This window comes from Trichosurus vulpecula, chromosome 6 (genome assembly GCF_011100635.1).
Source record: "Trichosurus vulpecula isolate mTriVul1 chromosome 6, mTriVul1.pri, whole genome shotgun sequence".
Lineage (NCBI taxonomy): Eukaryota > Metazoa > Chordata > Mammalia > Diprotodontia > Phalangeridae > Trichosurus > Trichosurus vulpecula.
Window position 1 is genome coordinate 30,611,217 of NC_050578.1, and position 20,642 is coordinate 30,631,858.

General features: G+C 37.6%; 1 protein-coding gene across 1 annotated transcript in view; it reads left to right on the top strand.

Moving 5' to 3' along the window:
- Window positions 1-20,642, top strand: part of C6H4orf47 (chromosome 6 C4orf47 homolog) — a 52,199-nt gene that overhangs the window by 29,507 nt on the left and 2,050 nt on the right. The window contains exons 4-7 of the mRNA XM_036763619.1: window positions 10,155-10,292; window positions 10,389-10,464; window positions 15,320-15,499; window positions 19,250-19,419. Coding sequence (XP_036619514.1) covers window positions 10,155-10,292; window positions 10,389-10,464; window positions 15,320-15,499; window positions 19,250-19,419 — 564 coding nt within the window. The remainder of the gene's footprint in view (window positions 1-10,154; window positions 10,293-10,388; window positions 10,465-15,319; window positions 15,500-19,249; window positions 19,420-20,642) is intronic.

Sequence of the window (20,642 nt, forward strand, 5' to 3'; positions counted from 1 at the left end):
CTGCACTGCCTATTCTCCTCCCTTTTCTACCTTGACCACTTTGGTGAATCAATTCAGCTCCTGAGTGCTTGCCCCCGTATATCACTGAGGTTTCCCTGTAAATCCCAACCTTGGATCACCCCTTTCCTGCCTTCACTCCTACACATGTGCTACTGAATGAAGCTGGAGAAAAAACGAAATCATACTGCCTGCGTCCACTACAGATTTATATTACGTAACTGGGCCTTCATTATGACAAAGCAATCCTTTTACACTTTCCTAATTAACAACTCACAGAGGGCAGCTAGGTGGCATGGTGGATAGAGCAGTAGGCCTGGAATCGGGAAGACCTAATTTCAAATCTGGTCTCAGACACTTAGTAGCTATGTGACTCTAGGCTAGTCACTTAACTTCATTTGCTTAAGTTTTCTCCTCTGTAAAATGAGTTGGAGAAGGAAATGGCAAATGATTCCAAAAACTCTGCCAAGAAAATCCCAAATAGGGTCACAAAGTCAGACACAATTGAAACAACAGCAGTCTACTCGCTGTCTCACCACAGCAGCTCCAAACCTTTTCATCCTCAGACTTCCCATGGCTTCCTGTCTCCCCACCCACTCAGCTAAGGACCTTGCCTGTTTTTACTGAAAAAAAAATAAGGCCATTTCACAGAGATCTTTCTCTTTTCCCTTCTTCCTCATCTCACATCACCCAGATGCCTTCAGCTATCTTCTCTTTCATCCCTGTCCCCATGAAGAGATGGCCCTTCTCTTGGTGAAGGCAAACCCCTCTACCTGCACAAAATTCTATTCTCTCCTGTCTTCTCCAGCAGATTTCCCCTTCCATCATTTCTATCCTCGCACTTCTCTTCTATCTCTTCTTTTCTAATGGCTGCTTCCTTACTATGTACAACCATGCCCACATCTCCCTTGTCCTCTCAAAACCTTCAATTGATCCATCCATCCCACTAGCTCTCATCCCATAGCTCTTTTCCTTTTTGTGAGAAGGCTGTGGTCAATGCTCCCTTTCTGCTCTCCCTCCTCCCAAATACAAACTTTATGAAGTTAAGCATTGTTTTATATTCCCAGCTAGCCAGGGACCTGAAATTTAATAGGCCCTTAGTGAATGCCTATTAAATAACTGGTTGAAGAATATTAAGGAGACTAATGGGGGGATAAAAAGGAGAAATGAGGACTAACACTACCAGAGCTCAGATTATTCTACAGAGTGGTAATTGTTAAAATTATTAGGTACTGGATTTAAAACAATAAGAAACTAGATCAATGCTATAGAATCTAGAATTTCAACCAGAGGCTTTCAGTGTTTCATAAATCCGATATCAGAAAACTTGGAAGGAAAATCATTATTCAGTTAAACTTTAGGGAAAATTGGCAAGTTTGTGCCAAAAATTTTGTTATATTTTGACAACTTTTCTATATAAACTTAGAGAGTGTCTGGAGTATTGAGATGGTGAGTGACGGTCCCATGGCTACACAGCTTCCCAGAGGCAAAACTTGAACCCAGGTCTTCCTGATACCAAAGCTGGCCTTTTCTCTACTATAATATGTTTTCTGTCTCACACCGTATACCATAATAAATTCCAACTGGGTCAATGATTTAAATACTTTTAAAAACCGTGAACTATTAGAAGAAATGGAATGGTTAAACTATAACTTTAGTGAAGTGGAAGAAAATTGTTATCCAACAAGTAGAATAAATTATAGGTGACAAAACAGATTGATTATTAATGAATAAAACATTGCAAAAATATCTTTGCCTTAAATATTTCTATAAAAACTTGACTTGTAAACCCCATAAGAAATGGACACAAATTTATAAGAATAAGACCCATTCTCTAGTGTATAAGTATTTAAAGAAATGTTTCAATTTGACAGTGCTTGAAAGAAACAAATTATTAATAACCACCTGAAAATTGCTTATTCTCCACTAATCTGAGGATGGGAAAATTAAAAGTATTCTAAGATGCTTCCTTAAATTTGCAGACAAAAGGATAAAATTCAATGTTAGTTTGGCTGTGGAGAAACAAATACATTGTGAATGTATGTGATACTTTTGAGAAGTAATTTTGCATTACATAATATGTGCCATAAATTGTGCCTTTTGTTCAGTAATTTCATTATTAGAATTCTATTTGATACATTTTTGACATGAAAATAATATCAATCTATATGAAGACATTCATAAGCAGCTTTATTTGTAAGAAAAAACAAAACAAAACAATTCATGTGCCCAATCATTGGGGAATAGATAAATAAATAAGTGTTGGCACAGAAATGTAATGGAATACCATTCTGTCATATCTTTGTAATAATGCAAAGAAATACACGAATACTTTGATAGCAGCAACAACAAAATCTGGGGGAAATGTACGAGAGAAAAATAGCTTACAGATGAGTAGAACTTTTTCTTTTTGCAAGTCTGTCAAAGGCAATAGGAACTACCAACCTAAACAGTGGAATTAACAATGGAATTTTATTTATGGTCTTTTAAACTTTTTATTTGTCTTTGAATTTTTTGTTAATCATTACTAAGTTTAGAATTTTTTTAAAGAAATAGGGGAATGAATAAGAATATCTATTGATGAATGCATATTTAAGAGGTTATGGAGAGTACCTGAAGACAGCCAAAGAAAATGTTACCTAATACATAAATTGAGCTTTCATTTTAAAAAAATCTACCAGGACTACTTATTGTAGCCAGATCAAGATCAAAGATTCTATTCTACTCAGAACATATTATGATAAAATGGAACCTACATCATTCAGAAATCAAATGGCAGAAGGCTTAGAAAACACAAAGAGAAATCAGTTTACTTTGATGATGATTTTTCTGATTTCATCATTCTGACTGGAGTCAAGTAATGACTTTTGCCCTGATGCTTATTTAATCGTATCACACTGCCTTGGGAAGCCCCATTCTCTTTTTATATATAAGAATATAGGGAATTTTATTTATACGTTTTAATATAATGGGTCTTATTCTTTTAAATGTTAATTTCTTGTGGATTTGGATGTCAAGTAAGTGCTCAACTTAAAGCAAAGATTTTTTATATATAAGTTTTAATATAATTTATATAAATTTTACATGTGCTTTTGTAAATTGACTTATCTGAAAGGGGTTAGAAATGTCCTGGTTGAATGTGGAGTTGTCTAAGAAGCTTGGTGACAGGAGAGTAGTGGTCAGGAGAGAGGTTAGGGCTGAATATATATACATAAACACACATGTGTGTATTGATATGTATATATGCAAATATATGTATGTATATGTACACGTATTTGTGTGTGTGTGTGAGAAAACCATCTGAATAGAGATGATCATTGAATGGGAGTTGATGAAGTTACTGTTGTGAATACTGACCTCTTGTGTTAACTGTTGTGAATCACTCTTTTAGTAGATTGGACACTTTGGCTTATTTAAGCCTCTGAAAGAAATAATAAAACTGAAAATAGAGAAATAGCACTACTGTCATTTTTCTTCTTTAGGTTTATACAAAAGTGACAAAATTCATGTTATTTAGGATTCAAGTACAATAAAAGAGAATGCATAATATAGAACTGAGTTATAATTCTACATTTCCACTTTATATCGGCTGCAATCTGTCATTCAAACCCTGGGGATTCCATACCTCTCACTATCTTCTTCCATATTAGGAGTTCTTTACCTGTTTCCTTTTTTACAGAGTTTGGAGGTGTACTCTGTACCTCCTGGTCCCTCCCAGCACCAAATCTTTGCTTTGCCTTTGACCTACTGACCTATTAGATTATTCTATCCTCTCCCAATCTTTGTTGCTATTCTCCATCTCTATCATACTCTCCTACCATCTGTGGTAACTCTGGCACCTGCCTTAGTCTTCCTGTGCATCCCTCTCCCCTGTTATTATTCTTTAAGTCTTCAATAGCCACATTGGTGACCATCCTGTTTTTTTTTAGTCCCTATGATTTTCTCTACTTCACACACTTGCCATTTTGTTTAATTATTATTAAATGTCTTCTCATGAAAATATCAACATGGAGATTTAAAAATATTAAACATGATGATGTATTTGCATTTGATAGCAACCATGAAAAGTTTACTTTTGCTATAAAATCATGATTTTATAGAACTTAGGATTTTTTAGAATATTTAGCATGTGGATTTTTTATTGTCATAGATATTTATTTTATTTTTTAATTTAATTTTTTTGTTACATTTTAAGTCCTGAACTCTGGCCCTGCCTCCCCTCCCTACCCCACACTAGAGAAGGCCACCATTTGATACAGATTTATGTAAAACCATACTACATATACTTCTGTTTATCAGTTCTTTCTCTGAAAGTGGATGGCATCTTCCTTTATAGGCTTTTTCAAGTTGGTTTGAGTATCTATAATACTCAGGATAACTTCATTTTTCACAGCTATTCTTTGAACATTATTGTTGTTACTACATATAACAGTCTCTTGGGTCTGCTCATTTCAGTCTTCATTATTTCATGTAAGTCTTTCCATGTTCTTCTAAAATCAACCAGCTCATCGTTTCTTATGGCACAGTAGAATTCCATCACAATCATATACCACAGTGTGGTCAGCCATTCCCCATTGATGGGCATCCCTGCAATTTCCAGTTCTTTGCCACCACAAAGAGAGCTACTATAAATATTGTAGAATATACAAGTTCTTTTCATTTTTCTCAGATTACCTTGGGAAACAGACCTAGGTCAAAGGGTTCTGTAACACTTTGTAACACAGTTTTACAATTCTTTGGGGACAGTTCCAGGTTGCTCTCCATAATGGTTGGATCAGTTCACAGTTCCATTATCAGTCTATTTACATCTCAAATTTTCCACATTCCCTCCAACATTTGACATTTTGTTATAGATATTTATAAGAGGCAACATGGCAGAGTGAACAAAGAACTGGTCTTAGAGTCAGGAAGACCTGGATTCAAGTCCCTGTTTGTTACTAAAACTAGATATGTGATATAAGGCAAGTCACTTAATCTTTCAGCACCCTAGGCAACTTTAAGAATCTAAATTAGAGGTAAATGATATCCATGGAAGGAGTTACTATACCATAACCTCCTATATCAGTGCCTTACAAAATAGCAAAGAGCAATGGAGGTTGGTGTTTTTTAATCTGTTGAAAGCTCAGTGTGAGATTCATGAATCACATCATCCCAAGAGCATTCATACAGGAAAACGATAGGAAGGCAACACAGAGATGTTAAATGGAACAGATTTGCCAGCAGTTCTATAATAAATTAGGTTCATCATGGTTGACCAAGAAATCATCACATTTGGGCCTTACTGTCTCAGTCCTTGATGGAATATGTATGAAGAAATGGAAATGGCGCCAAGGAGGACAAATTTGGAAAAAGCAGCTGGACCAGACCAAGTATACCCTGAGGAAATCCATGCTAGAGGTGATGTAATCTTGAAAGCATAGAGTGGCTGCTGTAAGTGATCTCACTAAGAGGGGAAGATAATAATAGAATGGAAAAGACTGTATTAATACCCCACAAAAATGACAGAACGTCAGTAACTCCTGATCGTATGCCTACTTTCTCGTCTTTATGAAGATGATCTATGTGTATGTTGATGGTATCCTTAAAAATATGAGAAGGGAAAAGATAGTCTTCCCAAATGATTCTTGATAATTTTTTAGTCATACCATTAACTGAAAGGTACATTGAGGATAGAAGATTCCACTGTGTCAGACTTAAGAGAACAAAACACAACCTTAAAGGCTCTCTTCCAACCAAGAATCTTTCCTGCATGTTAAAGATAACTTTGTTCAGTGGTCCTCTGATTATTTATGTCAAGTGAGGCATAAATTGGGAGATGAATGCTCTCTAAAGATATGTGCCATTGCCATGGAGGATGACTTGTGTCAGGTCCAAATGGGAGAAGAATTCCCTAGAGATAGCTAGTATGTTGGGTATGATCCTTTATGTAGGATCTGTGAAAAAATGTAGTAAAAAATCTCACAGGATGAGAGTGTATGTGTTGCAATCTGCAGCAAAGGAGAGAATATCCACATTAATGATGGATTAATCAGTTGATTAATGGATTAAAATGACTAACAGATCAGTTCAAGTGTGGTGTATATGTATGTGGATACTGAAAATAAAAATCCATCATTAGAGGAATCAAAGACAGTGGTTCTTTGCTTTGGTTTTTCGTGTCTTTTTTGTTTTGTTTTTGGTCAAAGCTGCCTACTATGTGATTTGTCAGTTATATTAAGGAAAATATCAACTCCGACATCATTTATTTAGCCCCTGCTCTGCACCAGGCACTGTGCCAGGTGTTGCAGATACAAAGAAAGGCCAAACACTATCCCTACGCTCAAGTAGTTCACAGTCTGTTGGGAGAGATGGCATACAAAGAACTACATGCAAACAAGATCTATTAAGGATAAATAATCTCAGAGGGAAGGCATTAATATTAAGGAGGACTAGGAATGGCTTCATGTAGAAGGCAGAACTTCAGCTGAAGGGAAGCCGGGAAATATGAAAATATGAAGCAAGGGATGTGAAAATGAGGGAGAGTGCTGCAGGCTTGAGGGACAGTCAGCGGAAATGCTCAGAGCTGAGAGATGGAGTGCCCTGTGTGAGAAACAGAAAGGCCACTGTCACTGGATCTCAGAATCTTTGGAGAGGAGTAGGGTGTAAGGAGGCTCAAAGGTAGGAAGGGCTTAGGTTATGAAGGACTTTAAAAGTCCAACAGCGGACGTTATATTTGATCTGGAGGTAATAGGGAGCCACTGGGGTTGAGTAGGGAGAAGGTAGGGGCATGATATGGTCAGACCTACACTTTAGAAAGACAGCAGAGGAATGGCGAATGGTTTGGGGTAGGAAGAAGCTTGAAACAGGGAGACCAACTAGAAGGCTGTCACAGTAGTCCAGGTGTGAGATGATGAGAGCTTTACCAGGATGGTGCCAGTGTCAGAGGAGAGAAGGGGGCATGTGTAAGAAATGTAACAAAGGTAATACCTTAGCAACAGACTGGGTATGGGGGTGAGAGAGAGTCTAGATCAATCCCTAGGTTGGGAGCCTGGGTGACTGGGAAGGTGGTCATACCCTCGGTAGTTACAGTGAAGTTAAGAAGAGGGGAGGGATAATCAATGCAGTTTGGGACATGTTGAGTGTAAGATTTCTGCAGGACATCCAAGGTGAGATAGGCAATGGGCAGTTGTAGATAATAGTAACGATAGTTGGCATTTATGTAGTACCTACTATGTGCCAGGCTCTGTACTAAGTACTTTATAAGTATTATCTCATTTGATCTTACAAGAACCTGGGAAGCAGGTGCTAATATTATCCCTATTTTACACTTGAAGAAACTAAGGCAAATAGAGGTTAAGTGACTTGCCCAGGATCATAGAACTACTAAGTGTCTGAGGCTGGACTTGAACTCAGGCCTTCCTAAGTCCAGGCTTAGCACTCTATCCACTGTGCCATCTAGCTTCCTTAAGGTACAAATTTGGAAGTCAGGAGAGAGGATAGGAGGGAACAAATAAATCTATGAGTCATCTGCATAGATCTGATAATTGAAACTCTTGCAACTGACTGCCAAGTGAAATGGTAGAGAGGGAAAAGAGAAGAGGGCCCAGGGCAGAGCCTGGAGGATATCCATGCTTAGCGGGCATGCCCTGAATCAAGAGCCAGCAAAGGGGACTAAGAAAGAGTAGTCAGACAGGAAGAAAGCCAGAGAGAACAGTGTCACAAAGACCTATAGAAAAAAGTATCGAGGAGAAGAGGCTGCAGAAAGGTCAAGAAAGATGACTGGAAAAATGCCACTGGTTTTGGTGATTCCAAGAATAGAGAAAGCACTTAGAATTGAAAGGTGAGGTTGCAAGCCGGACTGCAGAGTTAAGAGTGAGAAGAAAGGAGGTAGATGCACCTACTATACAGGTGTCCCTAAAGTCTGGACACATAGGAAAAAAATGCATATTTTCAAGATTTTATTTAATCAGAATATTAACAAATAACATCTTCAATATGATTTCCATCATTTGTGATGCAAAGGTTGATGTGCTTTGCAAGATTCACATGAACTTGATGCAATAACTCCACATTGCCATCAATTTTCCTGTGTCCAGACTTTAGGGACACCCTGTAGATGGCCTTCTCAAGGAATTTATTCACAAGAGGGAAAAGAGATATAGGACAGTAGTTAGGATAGATCAAGTGAGGGGTTTTTGAGGGTAGGGTGACACGGGCATATTTGTAACAGCCAGGATACAGGGAGCTATTGACAATTAGTTTGAGATGTCAAAGGAAGTTAAGCCCTGGAACAGAACTTCTAATTCTGTATCCGCTTTCATTGAAAGAACTGGTAACGATTGTTATCCACATCAGAAGGTTTTACAAACTCAGTTTATGGGTCTAGCCTAGACAAGCCCTGCCTTGCAAATTGTGTTCTTCACTATGGCTGTTTCTCTCTGTCCTTAAACACTAGTGTTTCCAGTAGATAACGGAGCAATGGAAGCCTCTTTGTATTGTATGTGCCTTTACCACTTGCACTTGGAGAGGCTCTTTATGTCAGGGACTGGGTCTGGCTGGCCCCCTGAAACCACCTGATAGCATCCAAATTGACTGGATCATTCTCATGACAAGAATGATAAATCCTGTAGTCTACCATCAGTGATGGTGATGATGATGATGATAGAGCTTCCTGGCCTGCAAGCATGGCTGGAACAAGATTTATACCTGTCCTGGCCTGACTCTCACAGATGCTTAATAGACCTGGGGAGTAGTTGAAGATGTATTTGGAATCTTGGAATGTCTTGTAGATTGGGAGGGGCTTGAAGAATTCACAGAAGTTCACTCACTTCCTAGACCTTGAGGAGGTTTTCATACCAACATGTCTAACAGACTAAGGGCCAAAGTGGTGCCCTTGGAGGAGGGATAGTGTACTGTTTCAAACAGAAGGGTATAGAGGAGAAAATATGATCATTGCATCCTTCCTGAGAAAAGGACACTGCCAAGGAAAAATACTGCAAGTCAGATTGTTGCTTTGATGGCCACTGCTTTCTGGTCTGCCTTTTTCTTCTGCTTGAACTCTTTTATTCTCCCTTGATGCCATTCCAGTTGCCTGAACGAAGTTATAATTCTAACAGCTGATTTTAGTTTTCTTCCCTCTGGGGCAATGCTACAATAGAGGGGTGGGCCTGAAGTCAAGAAGATCAGAGCTTAAATGTTTAGACGTTGTGACAAAGTCACTTAATCTCTTTGTGCCTCAATATTCTCATGTGTGTTGCTTTTGTTTTACTGTTTCTTTCTGACAAAGGAGGGTTCTACAGGAGGGACCATTCAGAAGTGTCTGTTTTATAAAAAACTGTCACGTTTAAAAGCTTAAAAACTTTTTTTTAAATAAAATTTGGGCAGGAAAGCTAGAGTTCACATTTTGAAGGGTCTTCAAGTGTCATTGCAAAGGAACTTAAATCTTACTTCATAGGTAGTAGGGAGGGGCTCCTAAAGACTTCTGAGATAAGAACAGACCTCCCTTTGTATAAAAGTGGGTCAGGCTGTGGGGTAAAGGACAGATTAAAGGCAGTAATGTTCATTGTAATAATCCATAGACGGTAGTAACCAGAGCCTATTTGAGGGTGATGTTCATAGGAAATACAGAGGAATGGGCAGATGCAAGAATATTGTTAACAGAATCATTAGGGCTTGGTAACCAAACAGCAGGGCATCTGGAGTGAGGGAGAAGAAAAAGTCAAAGACAACACCAGGGTTTCAAATATGAGTGACTGATGCTGTCATTGATAAGCACTGTTGAGTACAAAAGTACCATTTGTTCAGCTTTTTCAGATGGCACTTATATTGGTGAGTGAATATGCAAAATACAGTGCTAGAAAACAGATTTCGGTCCTTTGTGATTTTTCTGTGCTGTTTTGCTTTAAAGATCTTCATGTCAGTGCTATTAATAGGAACCATATTAACTTCCTAGGGGATTATGAGTGTTTTATCTTGTGTGAAATATTTTAAATGATCACAGTAAAATCCAAATAATAACTTAAGACTCGATCATCCTTCACCCGAAAACTTACTAAAGGGGAAAATAGAATTAAAGATTTTAGGATTATCGAGGGCTTATCCATCTTTCTTTAGAAAGTTAGGAAAGTAAATTTCTTTGCATATATCTGACTTAATGTTCTTTTTTAAATACATTTAAGATGTGGATTGGGCAGCTACTTTGGAACAATAGGTGGCCCAATTCCATTCTTCAGTGCCCAAGTAAAACCCAAAGAGAAATATGTTGCTCCTGGAAAGAATATGTTCACAAACCCAGGAAAGAAAGGGACAGGATATGGGTAAGACACTTAATATTCATCCTCAAGCTTTTGCTGTCTATCACGTTCATAAAATTAGAATAACCTTAATTACCATTACTAATTTTTCTTCCATAGCTACGCAAATATTACCATAGGTAAACAGCTCTCGCACTCCGTTGATGTCTACGACACAGCAAAAGTAAATCTTCAGGTAAATTTTTTAGGAAAATTCCCCTTCTCTCAGGTTTATCTTGTTTAGCCTCATGTCCTCACAGTATTTTTACCCTTTTAAATTATATTTTGCTAGATACATTTTGTGTCCACCTGTGTATTCTTGGACAATAATATACAGATTCTCATCGATTGATGGGCATCCAGTTACGCAAAAAACAAACAAAAAAACCTCTTTCACTCCCTAGCTCATTTTCAGACAACAGGTAGAATGGGGTGAGAAGATCTGCCTTGCAGTCCTGGCTCTGCCATTTGCTACCTGTGTGACCTTAAAGGTCCTTTTCTGGGCCTTCATTTTCTGACATGTAAATTGAGATGATCTTTCATGTCTCTAAAATCCTTTGCCCCTGTGGTCCTTATCAAACTACCTTTTTTTTTCCCCATCCTTTCAAAGGATCTGATTTTACTCCATGCTATACTTGAAACTTTCTAACTCCATCCTAACTGCTCTTATCCAGCTTGTCCTGCCACTTGCCCTGTTTTGGCCTTACCTTCCATTTAGGAACTATCAAAGAAGCCCAGGTAGTTGCTACCAGTACTGTATATAGGAGTGACATGGGTAGAAAACAGATTATACCCATGGAAAAGAGAAGTGAAGAAACACTTGTCAGTTTATTTAATGTCTGTACATTAAAATATACTATAGTCATGACATCAGCATATATCCTGTTAGATTCAGTTTTTAAAATATAATGACAGATAGCCTTCCTATGAATGAAAGGATGGAGCTTCACTCAGCTTGAGCAAGCCATGTAGAGCCATTCTGAATGGCCTGCCCTGTCAAACTACTCAGAGAAATTGGGAGCAGGGAAAATGTAAAGTTGCCTTTGACTTGAGCTGCCCTGAATTAATCAAGCACTGTACCTATTGTGAGATGTACGGTGCTACAAGGATACTTCTAGAATGGTGCTGCAATGACACTGAAAGGCAATGAGATCAATTTATATTTGGGAAGCATGACCAACTTGGGCAGATCCATGTGGCCATGTGAGGACTGTTAACATTTTTTTTGTGCAGTTGAACTATAATGTTGCTCTAACCACTGCATCACCTAGTACCCTCAAAGTGGTACATTTCAGATTGGATTACCATAACTATTATTTCCATAAACGTAATTTTGTTAGTAGCTTAATAAATGCTTTTTCATTACTGAATTCAATGGACTTGGTGTGCTTTAGTCTCCCTGTAGCAAGATTTTTATAGTTTTACATTCTGACTTTGCTAAATGGCATACAACAGTAATTCCATTTTGTCTTAGAAAAGAACACCATCATTATTCTGATTAATATCACAATGGAGCCTGAGCTCCCATATCTTTGTTGTCTACAGGTCAGATGTTGTATCTTCATCTACTTAGAACCCTTTAATCAAGTTCAGAAACCAGTTAATCCATAAATAGGCATATTCATTCATTTATTCCATTCATTAAAAAAATTTGAATGCCTTCATGCTAGATGTTATGGAGGAATAAAAAAGAAGTATAAAACATAGTCCCTACTTTTTTGGAACTTAGAATCTAGTAGGGGAGCTAAGATGTGTAGATATGGATATAATACAAAGCAGAATAGGATAAGCACTAAGACAAGTATATTTAACCTGGCGTCCACAGACTGCAAAGAGGTCAAGGAAAAGATTTCAGGGGGTCTTTGAAGTTGGATAGGAAAAAAATCATTTTTATTTTCATTAACTTTTCTAATGAATTCCTGTACTAGGAAAAAGTACAAAGTGCCATGGGGGCTTATAAGAGCAAGAAGTCTAGATCTCTTCCCATTCTGCATCTAATCTCTCTCCTGAATCCCCTACCTTCAGTTAGAAGTGTAATGAAAATACCATTTATGCCCTTCACATCCTCAATTTTTGCTTCAGGACTTCACAACATTTAGCAATGTTTTCCCTGTTCCTTGTGGTATCATTTGTCCCCATATGAATCTCTAGGAGTGGGTAGTGGTCTTAAGGTCTGACAAATCTTGAGAGGCTGCCTATCATAACCTCAGTCATGCCCCAGCCAAACAGCTGACCTCTCTGTTGTTTATGTCAGGGCTACAAATGGCTGTCTCAGGAATCTCTCAGTAGAAGTCACCAATTGCCACAAAGTGTCCTGTCTTCTAACCATTATTGGATGGTGCCTGTGGATGTACATTATCATTCCTTGCAGCAGATAATACTGCTCCCACCTCTCATCAGAAAAGCTATTACTTACCTTCAAATAGTCAAAGGTCCTTCTTCCCTTCTTGACATTCTCCAATTTCCTGACATGTTCCCTCCTTTTTCATATCCATTTTTTTCTCCTTGAAGCATTTCTTCCAGTCTTTCAAAGCCCACTTCATTCCTTCCAATAATCTGGAGAATAGAGATGTATTCCTCCAGCACTCTCATATTTTTTAGACTAGAGACCAATTCTTACTCCTTTGTCCTGTTTTTGGTAATTTTTTGTCAAACCTTTGTAGCTGTGTCGGATGTATCTATTTATAGGTTAGTTTTCCAAAAGCCTTTGCAAATTAGTACATTCCTTCTATGTCCTAGCCCAATGAGCAGACATTCTGAAAGCTGGAATCCAATTATCTAATTAGATCTAATTATGTACTTACTTTCTCCTTGTCCTTTAAACTAATTATCTCTATAATTATTGATTGCTTAGCACTCTGGGCAGGATAGAAGCAAAATGTTCAGTGGGAAACTGAAAGCAAAGATGAAAGGAGGTAATAAGAGGTTAAGTCACCAAAACAGGCAGAGCTGATTGTTGGTGATCTTTAAAAAGACCTTTAAGAATGGGAAAAGTACAGCAAGACCAGGAAGGACAAGGGATTTTCAAAAATGGAAGAAGGCAGAGTCATTATTGGCCACTGAGCTTTACTTCAATTCCTGTCAAGATTCTAGAACATATTTAGTAAAGGGATTTTAAAATAAGCCTTTAGAACGAGAAGCAGGAATCATTAAGAACCTGGGTGATTCATTAATAACAAGCCATACCAGACTAACCTAATTTCCATTTTTTTGTCAGAGTCAAACAAGGGGATGCAGTAGGCATGGTATACCTAGATTTCAGTGAAGTATTTAGCAGATTTTCATGTTACCCCAGTGGTCAACATGGAGAAATATGTCCACCTTCAAAATGGAGATAGATTCAGAACCATGTGAATGAGCAGCAACAAAACAGAAGGAGGTTTCTTGAAGAGATCAATAGAAAGATACCAGCCCAGAGGGAAAGGTCTAGTTAAGTGCTACAAGGATTTATCTTTGTCAGCATTTTTTTGTCATTGAATAAGATGATATTATCAACTGTGCCAGTGATTCAAAGTTGAGAGGGATAGCATCCAATTGGATAACAACATTGAGATCCAAAAAGATCCTGACATGCTAGAATGTTGGGTTGAATCTAATTAAGATGAAATTTAAAGGAGAGAAATGTTGAATCTTATACTTGAGTTAAAAAATTACAATTCAGCACAGGATGTGGAAGTCATGGCTAGATAATATTTCAGCTGAAAGAAATCATGGGTATTTTAGTTGACTGAAAAGCTCAATTTCTGTCAAAAGGGTACTATGACAGTCAAAAAACTAATGTAATCTTAAGCTGCATTAAGAGACAAGCATCCAGGAATACGGAAACCATAGTCCTTTTGTATTCTACATCTGGAGTGTTGTGTTTGGGTCTGGGTGACATTTTAAGCCCATTGTTATGATGGAGGGTATCTAGAGAAGAATAACCAGGATGCTAAAAAGCCTCGAGTTCATTCCATATAAGAAATGGTTGAAGGAACTGGGGATATTTAGCCTGAAGAAGGGAAGACTCAGAGAGAGATTTGATAGCACTCTTCAAATATTTGAAGAATTGTCATGTAGAAGAATGATTGGACTTGTTCTACTCTGACTCTGGAGGACAGAATTAGGAAAAAGTTGTAGAACTTGAAATAAGGCAAAATTAGGCTTGATATAAGGAGAAATTTCCTAACAATTTGAGCCATCCAAGAGTGGAATGGGCTGCTTCAGGAAGTGGTGGCTTCCCTGTCTTTGGAGGTCTTCGAGCAAAGACCATCAGTCAGGTATATTGTAGGGAGAATAGAAGTAGAAAGTAAAAATTCTTCTTAAGTATTCATTGGACCACATAGTTACTGACATTCCTTCTAATTCTGAAATTTTATTAGGTTGTTTAACATGATTAGCTCTCTCTTGAAGTTAGGTGGAAAAGCTAGTGGACATGGTTGTCATGCCCTCCCAGGAGGGCAGAACTAGAATCAGTGGATTGAAGCTTTGGGGACACAGAGATTAGCTTAATACAAGAAAAAACAATTACGAGTTTTCAAAGCATAGAAAGGACTTCCCTATAAGACCCTGAGTTGAACACTTTGAAGGTATTTGAGTAAAGATTAGATGACCACTTGTCATTGATACTTTTGAGAGAATTACTGATCAGATGGCATATTCATTGGACTGAACTCATTGGACTCTGAGGTCCTTTCAGCTATTGTAGTCTAGATCAGTAGTTCCCAAACTTTTTGCTTATTTTCTTTGTATTCTTAAAAATTACTGAGGACCCCCTCAAAGAGCTATTGTTTATGTGTGTATCACTATTGATATTTTAGAATTTAATTATTAGAAATTGAAATGTCCTGGCATTACAATATTAGAGTACTTTTGTGAAAATAGTTTTGACATTCAGATCAAGGGACTTGGGGACCCTGAAAGGCTCCTGAACCATACTCTGAGAACCTGTTAACTTCTAAAAAAAATACCCTTCTACTTAATCTTGAATCCAAGGTGCTTTTCTTCTGATTTTAATAATTTGTGAAGGGAAATTCCAAATTTATGAACTTTTACCACTACTTAATTTACAGAAAGAAACCGAGGATCACCATCGGTTAGTTAAAGGAACACCGTTCAAGTTAAATCTCTTTCCAAAAGATTATTTTGATAGTAATCCTTATTCCTTTGAAAAAACTTTGCCACCACTTAAGAAACCAGAGCATCCAAAAGCAATTGGAACACCTTTTAAGCCACCTTCTCCTCCTAAAAAGGTAAATTTATAGTTACAAATAAGCCAGATAGGAAAAATAAGAAATAGGTTAGATATTCTTACAGCAGCCAGAATTCAAAAGAGATGGTTGGGGTAAAAGAAATTTAGTATAATTTAAATGAATAAATATATTGAGTGTGTGTGTGTATATATACACACACACACACACACACATCTATTTATTTATTTATTCATTAATTAATTAATTTATATATATATATATATATACACATCAGAAAATATTAGGTTCTACTCTCCTGAAGATATATGTAAAAAAAGACAGGCATCTGTTCGGCGTGGTTTAGGTTCAATCCTTTTGAAAGCAGGTGAATGAAGTAAATGGTGCTCAGGGTTTCCACCAGCCATACTATTCTACAATGTTTGTAAAAAATATATTAATTTTATATGTTGTAGAGAGTCCCAACGTCCCTTAGTTTTTATTTTTTTAAGAGTGACAAGAAATTAAAAAAACAATGATTTTTTAAATATTCTTTAAAATTCAAAGCAGCCCATTAAAACCCATATTCCAGAACCAGCATACTAGCTTGATTAGTAATTTCTGTATTTATTTTAGAAAATTGATTCTTAACCAGACCAAATGTTTCTGTAGGAAAACTATCATGTTGATTTCATTATCAGAGAAAGGGCACCTGGTTTAATTAGTCAGCAGGACTCAACTATCAAGAAGGGACTGCACTAGGGCCAGCTAGGTGGCACAGTGAGTAGAGCACTGGCCCTGGAGTCAGGAGGACCTGAGTTCAAATTTGGCCTCAGACACTTGCCATACTAGCCTTGTGACCTTGGGCAAGTCACTTAACCCCAATTGCCCTGCCTTCCTTCCTCAAAAAAAAAAAAAAACAACAGAAAAAGAAGGGACTGAACTCAATGATCTGTCTCTAAGGTTCTCTCGAGCTCTAATTCTATGATCTTATGATCTCCTAGAATCACCTCGGTGACTTTATATACAATGAAGCCAATATGTCCAATCCAGCGAGTGAAGAATTCAGTCAGTTATTTGAATAGGTATTGGTATATGTTTGGATTGACTTCCATTAAGCAAGTGAAATTTGTCTCCTTTACTTTCAACTTCTCCTCTATCTTCGCTTTCCTCTTTGTAGCATTCACCTACCCCAAATCTTTGCAAGCATACTGTGTGGCCTATAAACCATTCCCTATGACATCTTTTTCCCCTAGTACTTTTAAGACAACACTTCATGCTCTGGACCTAATTTTCACCCTTCTAGCCAAACTACATTGTCTTTTTCCCATTTTCCTTAAGTCCTTACTTAGATGACTGGCTTTCTGAAACCAACCCCTACCAAGCTGTTAATGACTGATTGTGGCATCTATATTCTAGTGGCTAGAGAGCTGGCCTTGAAGCCAAGGATATCCAGTTTCAAGTCCTGTCCCTGACACATATTGGCTGTGTGCTCCTGGGCAAGGCCTTAAATTTCTCAGCCCTAGGGCACTCTCTAAGACTACAAGTTGCAAGAGAAGGTGCCAGTCTGCTTTGAGAGGAGGAGTTTCTCATAGGGAAATCCCCAGTACCAGTGAAATCATAGGTCCAGCCCATAGCCCTAGAATCATATCTACCATGACATTCTTATTGTTTTTAAAACTGGGAGACAAATGGAAGTTTTCCTAAATGGAAAGATGGTTCAATGGTTCTTAGACAAATGAAGGAATTGGCTGAGTTGGCTTTATTTTATATCTAAAGGCAAAAAGAAACTATTTCATGTGACTCTTGGTCATTTTGTATTGCAGTGGCCATGATAAACAGTTTCAAAAAGACTCCCATGAAAATAATTGTCGCTTATGTGCCAGCTTCTGTAGTGAAGAATGAGGAAATAGATAAATTCCGGGAAGAACTAAAAAAGATTTTCCAAATTAAATCCATATACACTTTAATACTCAATTACTTCATTGCAAAGTTAGGCCAAGGGGCTGATGGTGACAAATATATTGGAAAACATTGTTTAGGTGTAAGAAATGACAGAAATGTATAGAAACCTCATGCCTATACATGATGAATGCTTTACTCAAAAAATAGAGTCAGGAAGGCAAGGATTAAATACCATCCCAAAAATGAAATTGATTAAATTCTGACAGGAATTTATTGGCTAACGATAAAGGAATTATTTCTAATCAAAAAAATTAGAATAAAATAAAAATAAGAGAATATACCATCTGTAGACAGACCTACATAAACAAGTTATTGATACTCCTGAACTGAGAGATGAATTAAGAAAAAAACAGACATTGATATAGATTTTCAGTGTTTCCTTATGAAGTTTAACTCATATCAGTTGTCATGACAAGGATACAAAAAGAGCTTATAAACGATGTTAGGCAGTATACATTTGATTTCTATGAAAGTGAAAAGGTATAGTTGCCAAGGGCAACATTGATGATTTAAACTCATTCAAGGTTCCTTAAAAGATATGATAATAGAGATCACTTTGTTCAGCAAATCCTTCAATTAGGCCTAAACCCATGAAGAATGTGTTTATTAGTGTTGTTTGCTACCGTCCTGGGCAGTTGGGTGTTCAGATGGAGGAGATGTTCCCTGTAGGTGGTGAGGTTCCCAAGGTGCTGCTGTTTACAAATCAGAGATCACTCACATTCACAGCATCAGAACTGAAAGAGGTCAGCTAATCCCACTCTTTCATTTTACAGGTGAGAAAACCAAGGCCTAGAGAGGTTATGTGTCTTGTCCAGGGTCACAGAGGTTAGAAGGAGCAAAGACAGGATTTGAACTAAGGTCCTTTTGACTACAAATCTAGAGATTTTCCTCTGGAATACTGCAGAACTTCCTAAATTAGATAAAAGAATCCAGCCTAACTATACATACACACAAGAAAGAAACAACTAAACAAAGAATGCCTAATGTTCAGACCCTAATATATAAGTAGATGGACAGCTCATAGATATGGTACCTATACCTTGGGCTGATATTGTAAATGGACAATATAAACTAGGTGTAAAATTGAACAGCAGGAGAAAACTATGCTGCATTTCATTTGGGAAATTACAAAGTGGTCTTAAGGCCTTCAGGCTTCTCTCGGAAATGAGGACCATTCTTTCTTTTCCTTCTTTTTTTTTAACATCAGTCTGTTAGTTGTGGAATGCCATGGCCTCTCAAGAATTAAAGTTGTGGGTTGCCCGTAGGGCAGTGGTAGGTTGCAAGTACACTGCAACTTATTACCAAGAAAGGCATAAAGAGCATCGTCAATGATACACATGGCCCAAAAAGTAGGGAGCCCAGTCACTTAGTGAGAGAGAAGGGTAAGGATGGCACAATAGATGAGATAACTTTTGCAGAGTGCTTAGCACAGGCCAGCAGTACATGCTTAATAAATGTTTATTGCCTTCCCATGTGCTACACTTGTATCCAGGTCAAGAGATCTAGATGAAGGGATCCAGCATATTGGATTCTGTGGAGGACTGAAGGGATGATATGGGTCAGATTCCCACAGGATGAGAAGGCATTAGGGGTTTGCAGTCTCTATCCTTGGAGGTAGAGCTCACATTAGTGAGATCATAGCTTCATTGAAATGTCAGGAAAGTATTTTAATAGTGGGCTTCCTGAGCTCCAAATCCTTGACCAAAGGGAATGTGTTTATAGTGGAGCTGGTGAGTATCTGTAGTCGTTTAGTGAGGCACCTTAATTCTATTCAGTGTGCCCTGACTATGTATAAGGACAATTGCATTTAGAACATCTGTAAAATGTTTATATCTAAAACTTTTATAGGCAGGTGGTATGAAAGCAGGAACATTCGACCCTTTCCCTCCATATAGCAATGACCTATATGGGAGAAAAATTGCGGATAAAGTTGTCACTAAAACAGACAGGATTTTCCATCCAAGCAGTGGACCAAAGAGCCGGCCAGTTTCAAGTATAATATCTGCCAATGTCAAAAAGTAAGAATAGCTTTTTATTTTTTGTTTTGGTTTCTTTTGGATTGGACCTATGATTTAATTTTTAGAACTCCGGGTATGGAAACTCACTCTACTGATGAAATCAGCCTCTCCTCTGCAACTTCTCATTTAAAAAATCTTGGGCACTGAGAGGTCAAGTAAATTTACATAGGAATCAGAGGTGGAACTTGAATCCAGGTCTTCCTGCCTTCTAGACTGCCTCTCTGTCTGCTGTGCCCCAGCTGCCTAAGTAGAGCTCATTTACTCATATTCACCTCAGGGTGTGCCCACCCATGCAGATTGCAATCTTCTTAAAACTTAGTAAACCGTCTCAGAATATACTCAGCCACACAATTCACCTCTGTGTTGCCACCCTGATTATCTATGAGCCTCTTCAAACTTATCTAGACTGATGCTTGGACAGCAGACAAGTGCTCAGTTGCCAGCCCTCTTCCCAGCTTGATAGAACCTGTTAGAGCTTACTTTTACACTGCCATAGCTTTTGACAACTGAAGGTCCTTTCCATGCTGTAATGAAGCACAGAATAGAACTTGAGTGGAAATTTAACTCATTAGTCCACACTAAATTGTTTTTAAGTATTCCTCAGAATGTTCATGTTGTATAGGCTCTTAATGATGATTTTCCCTCCTGTGCTGAAAAGGGTGGGTGATATATCTTTGCCATTTTAAAATCTCCATTCTTGCACCCCACCCCCTACAAAAGTTAGAACCATTCGGTGTCTTGCAATCCTTGATTGATTGAGGTTAAGTTGACTCTACTAAACTATTCTTCTTACTTAGCTGTGATTTCAGGGCAAAGTAAAAATACTTTATTAGCATTCATTAAAGGCTTTCTATAGCCAAGCAACATATAATTCTTTTTCAAGTGTTATCATTGAGTTTTGTTCTGAGAAATTGTCATTCATGGATAACATAAAAGTACAAAATTATATTTTCTATCAGTACTTCTGTAATAATTTTCCATGAAAACATAGCATTAGAGATAGATTGATTAGAGATACTATTCGAAAATCAACTTAATGTGTTGAACATTTAACAAAACAAAGAGGTAGGTTCTTAGGTGTTCAGAATCTAAATTAGATTCAGAAGGCTTCTTTCTGAATTTTGTGGAAGCTATCCCTCACGAAGTTAGATTATTTATCTCCCTTCTTTCTGCCTGTTTATTTTATGGACTCATAGTATTTAAAGCTGAAAGGGCCCTTAGAC